This window comes from Gorilla gorilla, chromosome 16, assembly GCF_029281585.2.
Source record: "Gorilla gorilla gorilla isolate KB3781 chromosome 16, NHGRI_mGorGor1-v2.1_pri, whole genome shotgun sequence".
In the NCBI taxonomy this organism is placed as follows: domain Eukaryota; kingdom Metazoa; phylum Chordata; class Mammalia; order Primates; family Hominidae; genus Gorilla; species Gorilla gorilla.
In genome coordinates, this window is record NC_073240.2 from 64,876,983 (window position 1) to 64,892,493 (window position 15,511).

Genomic DNA, 15,511 nt, shown 5'->3' on the forward strand with positions numbered 1-15,511 from the left:
TTGCGCCACTGCACTCCAGCCTGGGCGACAGAGTGAGACTCTGTCGCAAAAAAAAAAAAAAAGGTTATAAAGCAATGCTTATTTTTAGTATTGGTTTTGCCATTGAATGTAATCAGTGTGTTTTCCCCTTCCCCCCACAGTAAATTCTTTATAAAATTTTAGCTGTTGATTTAAAATTAGCTTTCTATACTTTAATAATACTAATAAAAATCAGCCTTAATCTTAGACATAGCATATGAAGTGTGTTATAATTTCCAGGTGGCTTTGTATTTTGATAACGTGCTATTATTATGGACTCAAATCTCATGGAAGACTTGTTTTCTTTTAACTGCACCATGTGAATATACGATACCATGAACGTGAGTCCATTTCTTCTTTAAAAGTGGTTCTGCTCAGTTTTTTTAAAAATCTGATTTTAAGTAAAACTTGATAATGTTATTATGCCTCAAAGGCCAACTGTGTGCAAGGTACTCTTCAGCCTTAAAAAACTTAATTTTTCCAGTGCTGGAAATAAATTTGATAAGGACAAAAATAAAATATCAAAAGAGTTGGGCACAGTGGCTCACACCTGTAATCCCAGCACTTTGGGAGGCTGAGGTGGACAGATCACCTCAGGTCAGGAGTTCGAGACCAGCCTGGCCAACATGATGAAACGCCGTCTCCACTAATAATACAAAAATGAGCCAGGCGTGGTGGTGGGCGCCCATAGTCTCAGCTACTCAGGAGGCTGAGGAAGGAGAATTGCTTGAACCTCAGAGGTAGAGGTTGCAGTGAGCCGAGATCGCGTCATTGCATTCCAGGCTAGGTGACAGAGTGAGATTCCATCTCAAAAAAAAAAAAACCAAAAGAGAGAAAGTTGGGGAGGGGTACTGTAAAATATGCGAGAGAAAGGGTTAACATACTTATGTGTAAGAAAAATGCAGACGTAGGGTAGGCGCAGTGGCTCATGTCTGTAATCCCAGCACTTTGGGAGGCCATGGTGGGCAGATCGCTTGAGGTTAGGAGTTTCAGACCAGCCTGGCCGACATGGTGAAACCCCGTCTCTACTAAAAATGCAAAAAAGTTAGTTGGGTGTGGTGGCACGCGCCTGTAGTCCCAGCTACTTGGGAGGCTGAGGCACGAGATTGCTTGAACCCGGGTAACAGAGGTTGCAGTGAGCCAAGACCACGCCACTGCACAATTAAAGAAAAAAAAAGAAAAAGAAAAATGCACACCTAAGTAATGCCAACTTAGCATAGAAAAATAGGTGAAGAACATAAAGACAAGTCACAGATTCAAATGACCAGCAAATGAGTGGAAAGAAATTTTCACTACTCAACCTAGCGAAGATTTTTTTTTTTTTTTTTTTTTTTTTTTTGAGACAGAGTCTCGTTCTGTCATCCAGGCTGGAGTGCAGTGGCTCGATAGCTCACTGCAACCTCTGCCTCCTGGGTTCAAGCAATTCTCCCTGCCTCAACCTCCCAAGTAGCTGGGATTACAGGTACCCACCAACACACCCGGCTAATTTTTGTATTTTTAGTAGAGACAGGGTTTCACCATGTTGGCCAGGCTGGTCTCAAACTCCTGACCTCAGGTTATGTAGGCACCTCTGCCTCCCAAAGGTTGTCTGCCCACCTCTGTCTCCCAAAGTGCTGGGATTACAGATGTGAGCAACTGCACCCAGCGCAAAGATTTTTTAAAAGAATGCTTAATGTTGCTGTGGATGCCGCACTCTTACACACTTCTGGGGGAATGTAAATTGTTGGTCTTTCTGGAAGGGAGCTTAGCAGAGCCTTTGATACCGCAATTCTACTTAAGAATCTATCCCGAGAAAATAATCAGATGTGGATTTATATATAGGATGGGTCTCATAGTAGTATTTGGTGGAACCTGGAAACTCCAGCATTAGGGGAATGATTATGTCATATATCCACAATGGAGAGTTCAGTAACTAAAAGTGGGATTTTTGTACGCTTTTTAATGACATGAGAAAATGCTCAGGCAGTAGAGGGGAAAAAACAGGATACAGAGTTTTACATAGGTAGAAGATTAATTTTGTAAGAGAACTACAGAAAAAAGATTAGGATAGTAAGTATGGTCATGTCTATCTTCAGCTCTCTTAGAACTCAGCCATGTGTGATTTTTGGGATGGAGTCCCAGAGGATATCTGAGAGCAGTTTTCTGTTCTCACAAGTAGTTGTTATCTAGCTTACTAAGGGAACATAAGTCTGTTTTAATCACAGTTTGGGTTTGTTTTGTTTTTGAGACAGGGTTTTGCTCTGTCACCCAGGCTTGAGTGTAGTGGTGTGATCATGGCTCACTGCAACCTCAACCTCCTGGGCTCAAGTGATCCTCCCACCTCAGCCTCCAGAGTAGCTGGGGCTACAGGTGCACACCATCAGGCCAGGCTACTTTTTAAAAATTTTTTTTTCTAGAGACAGGGCCTCACTGTGTTGCTGAGGCTGGTCTCCAACTCCTGGGCTTAAGCAATCCTCCCACCTTGGCCTCCCAAAGTGGTGGGATTATAGGTGTGAGCCATCACACGTGGCCACAGTTTGGGCTTTTGAAAAAAGTTAGGTGGAGGAAGAGAGGTATGAGTACTCTAGTTTTCACTGCAGTATCCCATTTGTGTGTGTCTGTCTCTTGAGGGAAAGATAGACTACTATTCTAACACTGCTCCGGAAAATATTCTTAGTCATTAACCTTCCAAGTTAAGTGGTGGATCAGAAATGGAAAGCTGGCTTTATTCATCTTTATATCACAGGAATGGGTCCTTCTAGGCATTTTTTAAATTGCTAAATTCTAACCTATGCCTTTTCTGTTGTTTTAACCTCCCCCGTGAGCTACTAGTAAATTACATTTGTATACATGTATCCTTAATGTATACTGGATTTTAATCTCTCATAGATCTCCATTTGGAGATGACTGGTGTCAGTAGGAAGTGAATGAAATCAGGTAGCTTCACATGAGATCTATGTACTGTACAAGAGTGTAGGAAGGAAGTAGTTGTGGAAGAAAGTGGTTGGTTATTGGTGATGTGTGAAGCAAAAGGGAAATGCTGCTTTTGTATTTATCCTGTTTCTGTCTTTCTGCAGTGATTTTTTAGTTTTGTTTTTAAGATTGTTAAAGCAGCTAGAGGACAGGACCACTATCTCTAATAGACTTGGAATAACATTGAAGCTTATACAACTAAGTGTTCATGAAACTTCATTAGCAGGGAATAGTTCCAGTAGAAGGATTGTTTGCTCATATAAGTCTAAATATTGGTATGTTTCTTTTCTTGTTCTTTTTTCTTCAAAAAAAATTTTTAAGACTAGTCAAGTGCAGTAGTGAGAAGTGGGGAAATATCAAACAAGGGTTTCGATCTGTAACTGACTGTGAACAGTCAATTGAGATAACTCACTACCTTCAGACCTGCTAACAGTTTCTTTTCTGAAATCTGTCCCCAATATTTAGATGAAGCTATTTGCAAATTTAGAGTACCCACATAGATTGTCATTTCACTTTGTTCTGTTGGGTCAGCAAAGGTCTGTCTCCAAGGAACAAATTCCCTCAGATTTGTTAAGGAAGTGTGTCATAAAAGGTTCCTTAAGCCAGGTCTTGTAACTGATTTGCCCTTAGGGTCTGACTTCAAAACACTGCAGTACCATACCACAGCTTTTGAAGCCAGATTCTCAACTTTCAGTTCATGTTCTGCACAATCCAGCTTTGTTCACTCTGGTACCGGTCTGGGGACCCACCCCACCCTTGTTTGCCGCTGATCACTGAGCTTTGAATAAAGGCTATGGACTGACTGTATTTTCACCATGTGCTCACTAGGCTAAGCATGATTAGTTTTTATTCTCCTAGCTTGACACAGTGTGTTATTGAAAATTGTATTTGTGTAAGTTAAGGATGAAAAGATAAATTTTACTTTTAACAGCATTAGAACGTAGTGTTATACCTTCCTTTGCGTGTCAGATGGGTCAGCAATATCCACACAACTGGGCTTCAGTTAACAGTTTAGCTGAGGCTACAAAGTAAGCATGGGTCAGAGCTTGAGTTCTGGACTCCAGTGTAGTATCCTGGTCACTAGAATGTGCATAGTCAGCATTTGAAAGAATAAAGGTCATCAACTGAGAAAGAGAAATACATTTGGACATGTTCTTTTGAAAATTATCTGTGTGTACACATACCCATGTTGGTATCATGTGCTTTGGGGTAGGGCATTTGAGCGAGGTTATGCTGTTAGAAATTAACCCTAAAATGTATGGACTTATTTTTGCTCTGTCATGACTTGGGCAGCACTTATTTTACTAATAACGATTTGCTGCTTATTGAACTGGCTGACTGGTGGCAACTGAGGGAGGCATTAAAAGTTGCTTTCTAGGCAAGTTGGGTTTGTTTTTCATGGTAATGTTTTATTCAGAGTATCTCTTTGTTTTCAGAGTAAACATCAGTCTCCAAAGATAACTACATCCCTTCTTCCCATCAACAATGGCTCCAAAGAAAATGGGATCCATGAAGAACAAGACCAAGAGCCACAGGATCTCTTTGCAGGCAAGTTTGGACTCAAAAGTTACTCTAGGAACCTCCTAAATGGCTTTGTTAAGTTGCTGAGTTAAAGTCAAAACCAAAAAAAAAAAAAAAGTATTGGGAACATAACTTTATATAAAGTACTTTTGTGGAGGATTCCAAAGTACATGAAATACAGGCCCTGCCATCAAGATTCTTTCAGATTTAGGGAGTAAGATATAAATACACAATTGTTTAAGAAGGTGAGTTAAACTGTTAAACAATAACAGAAATGCAGTTGGAGGAATGATAGAAATACTAAGTCACAGGAGCTCAGAGGAGTGTGAGACCAGTGACTAAAGCAGTGCCTGTAGCCTTGTGTGACCAAGACTAGGAGTAAGAATTGCATTTGGTGTCATAATCCAAAAATGTGCATACTGGTACAAAACAGAAACAAAAGTTTTATTAAATGACTTGCCCTTACTACTTCTAATACAGCCTGAAACTTTCTATTGTTTCCTTTTTCAGTGCTCTTTGCAACACATTGAATTGATTTCACAATCCACCAACAAGCTGTAACCTCCAGTTTGAAAAACACTAGTATAGGACAGTTTCTCAACCTTAGCACTATTAACATTTTGGGCTGGATAATTCTTTGTTGAGTGGTGCTGCACTGTTCTCAACAGAGGGGGTGCTTTTGCCCCCCAGAAGACATTTGGAAATGGTTGGAGACATTTTTGGTTGTCACAGCTGGTAGTACTACTGTTATCTAGTGGGTAGAGGCCATGGATGCTGCTAAACACTCTGTACACAGGACAGGCCCTCACAACAAGGAATTGTTTAGCCTAAAATGTCAGTAGTGCTATTGTTGAAAAAACCCTGTCTAAAGTGATCTTGGGCCAGGCACAGTGGCTCACACCCGTAATCCCAGCACTTTGAGTGGCCAAGGTGGGTGGATCACTTGAGGTCAGGAGTTTGAGACCAGCCTGGCGAACGTAGTGAAACCCCATCTCTACTAAAAATATAAAAAATTAGCTGGATTCTGTGGCGCACACCTGTGCTCCCAGCTGCTCAGGAGGCTGAGGCAGGAGAATTGCTTAAACCCTGGAGGTGGAAGTTGCAGTGAGCTGAGATTGTGCTACTACACTGCAGCCTGGGTGACAGAGCAAGACTCCATCTCAAAATAAAGAAAGAAAGAGAGAGAGAGAGAGAAAGAAAGAAAGTGATGTTGGAAGAAGCAGGATTTATGCAGGAGAAAAGGAAAAAGGGGCCCCATGGTTGGGCAGGAAGTATAAGGTATGTTTGAGCGGCAGTCAGTAAAGTTGGTGGACCACAGCAGGACATTCTTGGAGAAGTCATGGAAGATAAGGCTGGAAATGTAATTTGGAAACGGATTTGGGAGGACCTTAGACATTAATAATTCGAGTCTGGATTTTCATCTTAATGGCAATTAAAAGCCATTGGCAGCTTTGTGTAAGGAATGTGGTATGGGCAAAGCAATGTTTTAGGAAGACTGACCTAGTGGAATTGGAATTATATTAAATTAGTTGCAGTGGGCAGAGACCAGATAATTTTTAGAAGGTAATCACAAACTAGTTCAAGAATGAAATAGCAAAGACTGAACATAAGGTAATAAAAGCAGGAAAGGAAAGGTGAAAACTTTTCAAAAGGGAAATCAACAAAATCTGATTTTAGTGATTGAATATAATGGATATCAAAAAAAAGTGGGGATTGAAGACAATGTCAAAAGGTTTCAAGTCCAAGGGTTGAGAAGAAAATGGTATCATTATAGAACCCCATTCTAAAGAAGAAACTGGCTTTGGGAAAAAAGTTAGCTTTGGTTTTAGATACTTTAAATTTGAAATGCAAAGGGAAATACCCAGGAGGTGACTTGAACTTTTCTTTCCTACCTGAGGAAAGACAAGAGCTGGACATATGGGAATCATCTTTCTAGAGGTGGTAGTTGAAACTTCCATGTGAACGAGATCCTCAAAAGAGTGAATGGTGAGGAGGGAGAAAGACAAGGGTGGAGGGTAAGATCTTGGGACGACTCTTATGTTAGAACCTTGGTAGGAAATTTAAAAGACATACAAGGAAAGAAGAGATTAGAAGAAAGAATAGAAAAATTGAGATTTTCCACTTCCCTTCATCCCTGAAATTTAAATATACAGTATTTATTCTGATACTGATTATTTTTTGGATAAAATTTCTGGAGGAGGCCAGGCACGGTGGCTCAGGCCTGTAATTCCAGCACTTTGGGAGGCCAAGGTGGGAAGATTCCTTGAGCCCAGGATTTAAGACCAGCCTGGGCAACATAGCAAAACCTCGTCTCTATTAAAAAATAAAAATAAATTTCTGGAGGAGAAGTGATATGAAGGCAAATAATGAATTGTCTTTGGTTATATGGCAGATTGAAAAGAAAGTGAATTTTCTATCTTTGGGACCTTAACATTTATATGATCTTTCATTATAAGAAGACCTGACCTGACAGTTTAGTGTAATAGTTACCCAGTGATTGGGTTTTATACACATGAACATGTAGATCTTTATTAGGGTCATATTTGTTCATAATGAGGATTCTAATTTACTTCATTCCCCTACTAGTTTTTTAAGTAGCCAATACCTGCCTCACTTCTAAGAAAGGAACATAAGATATCTCTAGAATGGAAAGTCTACAATGAGACACTTAGTTTAGGACTTCAGTAGCTTCTCAGTTGTTTTAGGTATTTGACTGTGGAAACTTAAACGTTCTGATATCATTTTTAAATAATAAATCTAGTGATGATCAGAGTCTCTCATGGAGCCTGAATGCTTTTCCAGTACTCTTAACAGGAGTTCAAAGAGAAAAGCATGTTTTAATATAAGTTTTGGCATCTTTGTCACATGAATTTCAGTAGAAGATGCATAGCTCTTCAAAAGGCTTTTTTTTTTTTTTTTTTTTTGAGACAGGGTCTCACTCTGTTGCCCAGGCTGGAGTGCAGTGGTGTGGTCATGGCTCACTGCAGCCCCGACCTCCCAGGCTCAAGTGATCTTCCCACCTCAACCTTCTGAGTAGCTAGGACCACAGGTGGGCACCACCATGCCTGTTAATATTCGCATGTTTGTTTGGTTTTATTTTTTGTAGAGACAGGCTTTTGTCATGTTGCCCAAGCTGGCAAAAGGTTTTTAGTAGCTTTCTAAAGGGCCAAATATTTTAGATGAGTGATACTTCCTGTTTCATTTCCAAACATGTTTGTTAACTGAATTATTTGTGTGGGACCTGCGTGATGTGAATATCCTACACATACTTCAACTGGTTGCTTGTTTCAGAGACTCCTAATATGCTAACATGTTCATTATATGTATAGTTAGTCCTCGAACAATGCAGGCGCAGTCAAAAATTTGTTTATAACTTCCCCAAAACTTTTCTAATAGCCTACTAATAGCCTACTGTTGACTGGAAGCCTTACCAATAAGATAATCAATTAACATGTCTTTTGTATGTTACATGTATTATATATTGTATTCTTACAATAAAGTAAGCTAGAGAAAAGAAAGTTATTAAGAAAATCATAGGAAGGGAAATGTATTTACCTTTCATTAAATGGAAGTGGTTCATCATAAAGGTTTTCATTCTTGCATCCTCATATTGAGTAAGTAGGCTAAGGCAGAGGAGGGGTTGGTCTTGCTGCCTCAGGGTGGCAGAGGCAGAGGAAAATTCATGTATAAATGGACCCGTGCAGTTCAAACCTGTGTTGTTCAAGGGTCAACTGTACTTTTTTGCTTGTTTGTTTTATACTCCCACCCCAGAGTCAGATTATGTTACCACCTTTCTCACTTTCCTGATAGGGATCAGATTTCATTTCTAACAGTGTGGCACCCCTGTTTGCAGACTTGATTCACATTTAGTGATTAGAATACTGATCTGGGACTTGATTATGCTATAGGCATATATGCATAAACCATCATCTCTGGTTTCGTTTAGCCCCAAATGAAAAAGAAGAAGCAGCATTCTTTGTATTTCCTAAGATTAAGATAGAATACTTACTGATCAGACCAAACCCAAATTGACATTTATGTTTTCTGTTACTAAAAAAGAAAAAAAGTTTGGACTGTTTAGGCTTAGAGCATCTAGTTCCATTGCTCCAAGTTGAAAGTGCATTCTTTTTATTTGCATAAAAATTTTAATGCCTAAAAATGGTACATAATGCTATTTTTAAAGTCCCTTCTCTGGAACACTGAGGGAATGAGTCGTTCTGTTCAACTGAGTACTCCCCAGATAGACAAAGGCAGCCCTTAAGCACTGTTTTTTAAACTGTTTTGAGTAGAAAGATTTTCAGATATTACATGTCTTTTTTCGCAAATTGGATAGCATATAGTTAAGTATAATTTAACTTTTACAAGGAGATCTAAACCATTAGGAAAAATTCTTAAACCATGACAAAATAACAGTGCTGTCATCAGGTGTGGAAAAGTGCCCTTTCCCAAATGTTACTGTGCTTGTGTCTTGGCTCCATTTTTTTCTAGCTTATAGTTTTCCTGACACTTCCTTTGACGTCATTTTTTTCCTGTCAGTATGCCTGCCTCTTCTATCATATTGGTGTGTAAAGCAAATATCTGAACTTCTTTTACAAACAATTTTTTTTCTTTTTTGGAGACAGAGTCTCCCTCTGTTGCCCAGGCTGAAGTGCAGTTGCGCGATCTCGGCTCACTGCAACCTCTGCCTCCCCGGTTCAAACAATTCTCCTGCCTCAACCTCCCAGTAGCTAGGACTACAGGCTCAGGCCACCACACCCGGCTACCGTTTTTTTGTATTTTTAGTAGAGACGGGGTTTCACCATGTTGCCCAGGGTGGTTTTAAACTCCTGAGCTCAGGCAGTCCTCCCACCTTGGCCTCCCAAAGTGCTAGGATTACAGGCATGAGCCGCCACGCCCAGCCTTTTACAAACAATTATAACAAGAATAAATAGGGCTCATATAATGTTCTAAAGGAATACTCCGAAGATTAAAATTGACAGACTAAATTAGCTGGCTGTGGTGGTATGTACCTGTAGTACCACCTATTCAGGAGGCTGAGGCAGGAGAATCACTTGAACCTGCGAGGTGGAGGTTGCAGTGAGCCCAGATCGTGCCACTGCACTCCAACCTGGGTGACAGAGTGACACTCTGTCTAAAAAATAAATAAAATTGATAAACTTATTTTGGCTGTGTTGTCTTTTTGCTTATCCTTGGTTCTTGCCTAAATTCTAGGTAGGAGAGGGTAGCCAAGTGGTTGTATTTGGAAAGAAGGAGAGGTTGTTCTACTAAGCCTGTGCTAGAAGAACACTTCCCTTACCTTCCTCCCCTTTTCTCCTTGTAAACATTTTATGACTCTCAGTCTAAGAGCCTCTATGTATTGAGAGTGCTTGCTATTGTTCTTGTAAGTTCTTAGCCTATACAAGTTTAGCCTTCAAAGACTCATTACTGACCTTCATTTTAAAATATCAACTTCATTTTAGATGCCACAGTGGAGCTATCCTTGGACAGCACACAAAATAATCAGAAGAAGGTGCCAGCCAAAACACTCATTTCTCTTCCTCCTCAGGAAGCCACAAATTCTTCGAAGCCCCAGCCAACCTATGAGGAGGTGAGAATCTGTGCTCTTGGTCTTATCGCTTTTAGATATTTAGGACTGTGTACGGCCAGTCTGAAGTGTAGTTGAGTTATGAACCTTGAGAAAATATTTGTTACTCTTGAAGGAGATCTTTATGGTTAATGGACAGCCAGAATCCAATACAGGAGTCTTTCTTGAGCAGAGTATCTATTGCCCAGAGAGCACAAAGGCTTTCAATGGTTACTAAAGATACTTAGTGTGCGAAGCTTCCACGTTCAGGAGTATAGTTTCTCCTCACTCCCTTCCTAGCCTGCGAGAGGCAAGTCTTTCTAAATCTGGCAGTTATTCATTGTCATCAAAATAAGATTTTAAGGGGATACATGTAACAAAGACTTGTAAGCTGGCTCCTAATTTAAAATTTTGAGAGTTGGTACATTGGGATTGTTGGGAATGGACAAAAGCTGAACACTGAAGGATACATCTTGATTTTATTAGATTGGTATAAGGTTATTACAGGGTAAAATTGATAGCTTTTTTTTTCATAACTCTCATGATTTGTCTTTTCTTGAAAAAGCTAGAGGAAGAAGAACAGGAGGATCAATTTGATTTGACAGTCGGTATAACTGATCCTGAGAAGATAGGTAAGTGGTTCTTAGGACTCCTTGTGATGTTAGGATGTGGCTGTGGAAAGCATAGGTAGCTAATTTCAGGATGGCTACCCCCAGAGTTGAACTAGCCAATGTGAAGTACTTCATTAGTATCTTTTCTGTAAAAGTAGACCCCTTGCTATGTTTCTAAGGCCAGAGACTGCAGTTACTCAATGCGTTAGTCAGTCTTTTCTTGGCTTCAGGAAGAAAAATCAGAGTCATCAAATACTACTGGAATCCCTTTTTATTTTTATTCTTTTGGTTTTTTGTTTTTTAGAGACAATGCCTCATTTTGTCACCCAGAATGGAGCACAGTAGCACTATCATAGCTCACTATCATCTCCAGCTCCTGGACTCAAGCAGTCCTCCCGCCTGAGCCACCCCAGCCGCCCAAGTAGCTGGGACTGCAGGCACGTGCTACCATGCCGACTAATTTTTTTTTTTAAGAGATGGGGTCTTGCTATGTTGCCCAGGCTGGTCTCAAACTCCTGGCCTCAAGTGATCCTCCTGCCTTAGCCTCTTAAAGCACCGAGATTACAGGCATGAGCCACCGCACCCAGCTAGAGTCTTTTTAAAAACCCCAACAGGCCAGCCATGGTGGCTCACACCTGTAATCCCAGCACTTTGGGAAGCCAAGGCAGGCAGATCACTTGAGGTCAGGAGTTCAGCCAGGCCAACATGGTGAAACCCCATCTATACTAAAAATGCAAAAATTGACCAGGCATGGTGGTGTGCGCCTATAATCGCACCTACTCAGGAGGCTGAGGCCAGAGAATCGCTTGAACCCAGGAGGTGGAGGCTGCAGTGAGCTGAGATCATGCCACTGCCCTCCATCCTGGGTGACAGAGTAAGACTGTGTCTTAAAAAAAAAAAAAAAAAACACACACACAAAAAAAACATTATCTTCTCCTTCAGAGTTGATAAGACCATTTTACTGTCTTTTGAGATAGTAAATCCAGTGTAAGCACCCTAAAAAATACATGTTTTAAAATTGAGGGACACTGAACTTATTTTTTCCCTCAAGAAGTTTGAAACTGTCATTTATACACATACTTTTGATAACCTTATGAGGTGGGGAAGTCTATCTGTGGGATCCAAGTTGAATTGTACTCAAAATTGAAGTTAGATCTTCAAAAAGCATAACACTTAACTTTGTCTGGACTTGGATTTTTAGGATGGCTTTCCCCTCTACCAAGCTTGCAAGAGTTATCCCTGAGTGGAGAACAATAGGCCTCATCTTTCCTTGTGCTAGCTATAGTCCCTTACGGAAGAGGCTATACAGAACCTGTCTTCCTAAACAGGAGTGGTGTTTATACAGTTAAGAGGACAAATGTAATTCTCAACTCTTGGTCTATTTGGTACTAGGTACAAGAACTTGTTAGACTTTATGCCAAAATGGTTGTCTTTTTTTTTTTTTTTTTTTTTTGAGATGGGGTCTCACTCTGTCACCCAGGCTGGAGTGCAGTGGTATGATCACAGCTCACTGCAGCCTCGACCTCCCCAGGTTCAGGTGATCCTTCCACCTCAGCCTCCTGAGTAGCTGGGACTACAGGTGTGCATCACCATGCCTGGCTAATTTTTTTATATTTTTTGTAGAGACAGGGTTTCACCATGTTGCCTAACCTGGTCTCCGGCCAAAATGGTGGTCATTAAACTATTGATTTTAGGCCAGGTGCAGTGGCTTACATGTGTAATCCCAGCAGTTTGGAAGGCCAAGGCAGGAGGATCACTTGAACCCACGAGTTCAGGACCAGCCTGCCCAACATGGCGAGACCATGACTCTACAAAAAGTAAAAAATTAGCCCTGTCTCTACAAAAAAATAAAAAATTACAGAGGCATGGCGGTACATGCCTGTAGTCCCACGTACTTGGGAGGCCGAGGTGGGAGGATCATTTGAGCCTGGAAGGTCAAGGCTGCAGTGAGCTGAGGTAATGCTACTGCACTCCACCTTGGGTAACAGAGTGAGATCCTGTCTCAAAAAGAAAAAAAATTTTTTTTTAATTTGAACTGTTGAGTTTTACTTTTCCCAGACTGTTGGACTGGTGGGATGTTTTTGAGCGTCTTACACAGTTCTGTCATCTAACAGAAAAGGAAATTGAGGACCAAAAAGGAAGTAACTTTCCTGTTACGGCACAGTGTGGCCCATGATAGATCCTGGACCAGGACTTTGGATTATATGTCTAGATTCTCTCTTGCTTCTCTAATATTTATGGATAGTCTATAAACACATTAAGCTAGTTATTCACCGCTTTAAATCCTTGGTGGAATAAGATGAATGAATGGCACTTATTCTCTTAAAATGTAATAAGTCATGATGTCTGAACCAGGAGAGGGAACATACTGGTTTCCTAAGGCTGCTGTAGCAAAGTACCACAAACTGGTTAAAACAACAGAAATTTCTCACAGTTTTGGAGGCCAGAAATCTCAAATCCTGGTGTCGGCAGGCCATTCTCCCTGTGAAGGTGCTAGGGAAGGACTGTTCATGCCTCTCTCCCAGCTTCTGGCAGTCTCAGGCCTTCCTCGGCTTGTCGATGCATCACTTCAGTCTCTGCCTTTGCTGTCATGTGGCATCCTTCCTAAGCGTCTCCACATTGCCTTCCTTCTATGCATGTCTATCTCTGTGGGCACATTCCCTCTTTAACAAATAAGGACACCAACCTGAGTGGAGTAGGGCCCACCCTGATGTCTTCATTTTAACTCAGTTACATCGGTAAAGACCCTGTAAGATCACATTCTGAGGAACTGGGAGTTAGAACGTAAAACTGACCTATTTTGAAGGGGACACAATTTATCCCATTACAGAGAGTAATTTAAACAGCCCATGGATCAGATGCATTTAAACACAAATCACTCTTGGTGATAAGTTTTCATCTCCTTGCACTGTAGTCTAGATTCTTAGTCATGTTGATGCCAAGAAACCAGCTAATTAAAATATTTTCATATTCAAGGCCTGATCTTTATAACAACACATTCTGTTTGTGTGGGCTGTTTATTCAACATGTGCTTCTTGTTCCTGCACACGTCTAAATAATTTAGAATTCAACTTTTACCAGGATATGCTTTTTAGAGCCTTGGTAATTTGCATATGTTATCTTCAACTCTGAAATTATTCTGGAAATTTACGTAAATTTAAAACCTTGTATTACTAGCTTATTTGCAGATCTGTGTGCTCTCTATGTACATGCAGTATGTCTCTTTTCATGTACATTGCCTAAGTAAAAGCAGCTGAGAAACAAAATATCTGAAGATCCTGCTTTTCTGTTTTCTCTGTGTTTGCATTTAGACTTTCTTAACTGCAGGCACTAAATTATGGGATTGACTTCTTGGACATTTGACCATAACTATTCTGCTGTGAATGAAATTTTGAATATTACTTCTATAAAATAAACTTAGATTTCTTTTTTTTTCTTTTATCAGTAGTAAACATCCTTAGTAGTATTGGGTAATGTTAATAAGGTGGTTTAGAAGAGAACTAAAGTTGGTAATCAGTATAAAATAATTTCTAAAGTTTAGCTTATGGTTTCTGTTTTATATACACCCTTTTGGTAGGGGCTGGGGAAGTATAGCAGACAAGCCCTGTATTCCTGTGTAATCTTCAAATTCTTGGTAAATTTTTCAAAAAGCAGGCATTTCCAGCCATCTTACTGAAACCAAGTTGTAATGTGGGAAGCTGCTGATCCACTACTGCCTGCTCTTCCTTCCCTTGGCCCCTCACCCCTCACCCCAGAACCAGTTCAGGGGCTTAAGCAGCTGGTAACTGTTGACCTAGGTTTTGCTGTTTGATGTGGGAAGGAATCAAGGGTCGGGGAGGCAGGGAACAAAACCAACCCCAAACACCATAGTCCAGCACTGGAGCTGTGTCTGTCTGGATTCCAGAATATGTCTTTTCAGTGCTCAGGATATCAATGGCATCTTTATCTCCTTAAGTGGTCTAGGTCAGGACATCACCACAGAGAAAAACAATAGCTTGAATCCCAAATTATTTAACAGTCAAAGACTTCTTCATGAAAATAATTGCTCCAGGAAAGGGAGATTTGTGTGACATTAGGCAGCCAAAGTGTCTTCCTGCCAGACCCTTTGCTCTTGGTGAACATGCTAGATCAGAGAGGTCAGTGTCCCCCCCGGCACCAATGGAGGGGGTTGTGACGATATTTCTGAAAGAGCAAATCGAGCCCAGAGCTAGCCTAGGGTAGAACTACTTGTTTCCTTTTATATCAGTTGCTTCCTTCTCCTCCTGCTTTATACAGCAAGAGAATTGTTTGGTTTTGGACAGATGTGTGTAACCAGCCCAAATATTGGCATGGTAACAACTGATGGATTGTCAGTATCCAGTGCTGCTTTGTGGAGGGTATAAATGGAGCCTGGCCTGGCTTTGGAACAGAGGGCTGACTCTCTTGTGTAACTCAAACTGGGGCTCAGCCAGCATCCATGGGGGCTTGCTATGTGCCACAGAGGCCCTGAGGCAAAGTAGGAACTGGATTCTAAGATTGCATATAAAGCTTGGAGATGAAACAAGCATCCCTTCTTATCCAGGGTTCCTATGGCTTTTATGATTCCTGGTTAAATGTTAGCTGGATTGGCACTGCTTTGGTTTACAAGATAATCTTCTGCTTTCTTGTTCTCTCACAGGGGATGGTATGAATGCATATGTAGCCTACAAAGTTACAACACAGGTGAGTCCAGGTGACCCTGCTGATGACCATCTTCATAGACTTTGGTGCTTATACCAAGGTCATCATTCAGATTATTTCTGGGTATCTCCTTTGTTTCTTTGCCAACATCTTCATGTTTACTCAAGATGGAGCAAGCCTGCATCCC

The 15,511-nt window shown here is 40.8% G+C and overlaps 1 protein-coding gene across 4 annotated transcripts in view; it reads left to right on the top strand.

Annotated features, from left to right (window-relative positions):
* The window catches only part of SNX1 (sorting nexin 1), a 44,098-nt gene that overhangs the window by 13,855 nt on the left and 14,732 nt on the right, over window positions 1–15,511 (top strand). For all 4 annotated transcript variants that reach the window (XM_055362545.2, XM_063698591.1, XM_004056312.5 and 1 more), the window contains exons 2-5: window positions 4,407–4,518; window positions 9,951–10,078; window positions 10,620–10,686; window positions 15,323–15,366. In XM_055362545.2, coding sequence (XP_055218520.2) covers window positions 4,407–4,518; window positions 9,951–10,078; window positions 10,620–10,686; window positions 15,323–15,366 — 351 coding nt within the window. The remainder of the gene's footprint in view (window positions 1–4,406; window positions 4,519–9,950; window positions 10,079–10,619; window positions 10,687–15,322; window positions 15,367–15,511) is intronic.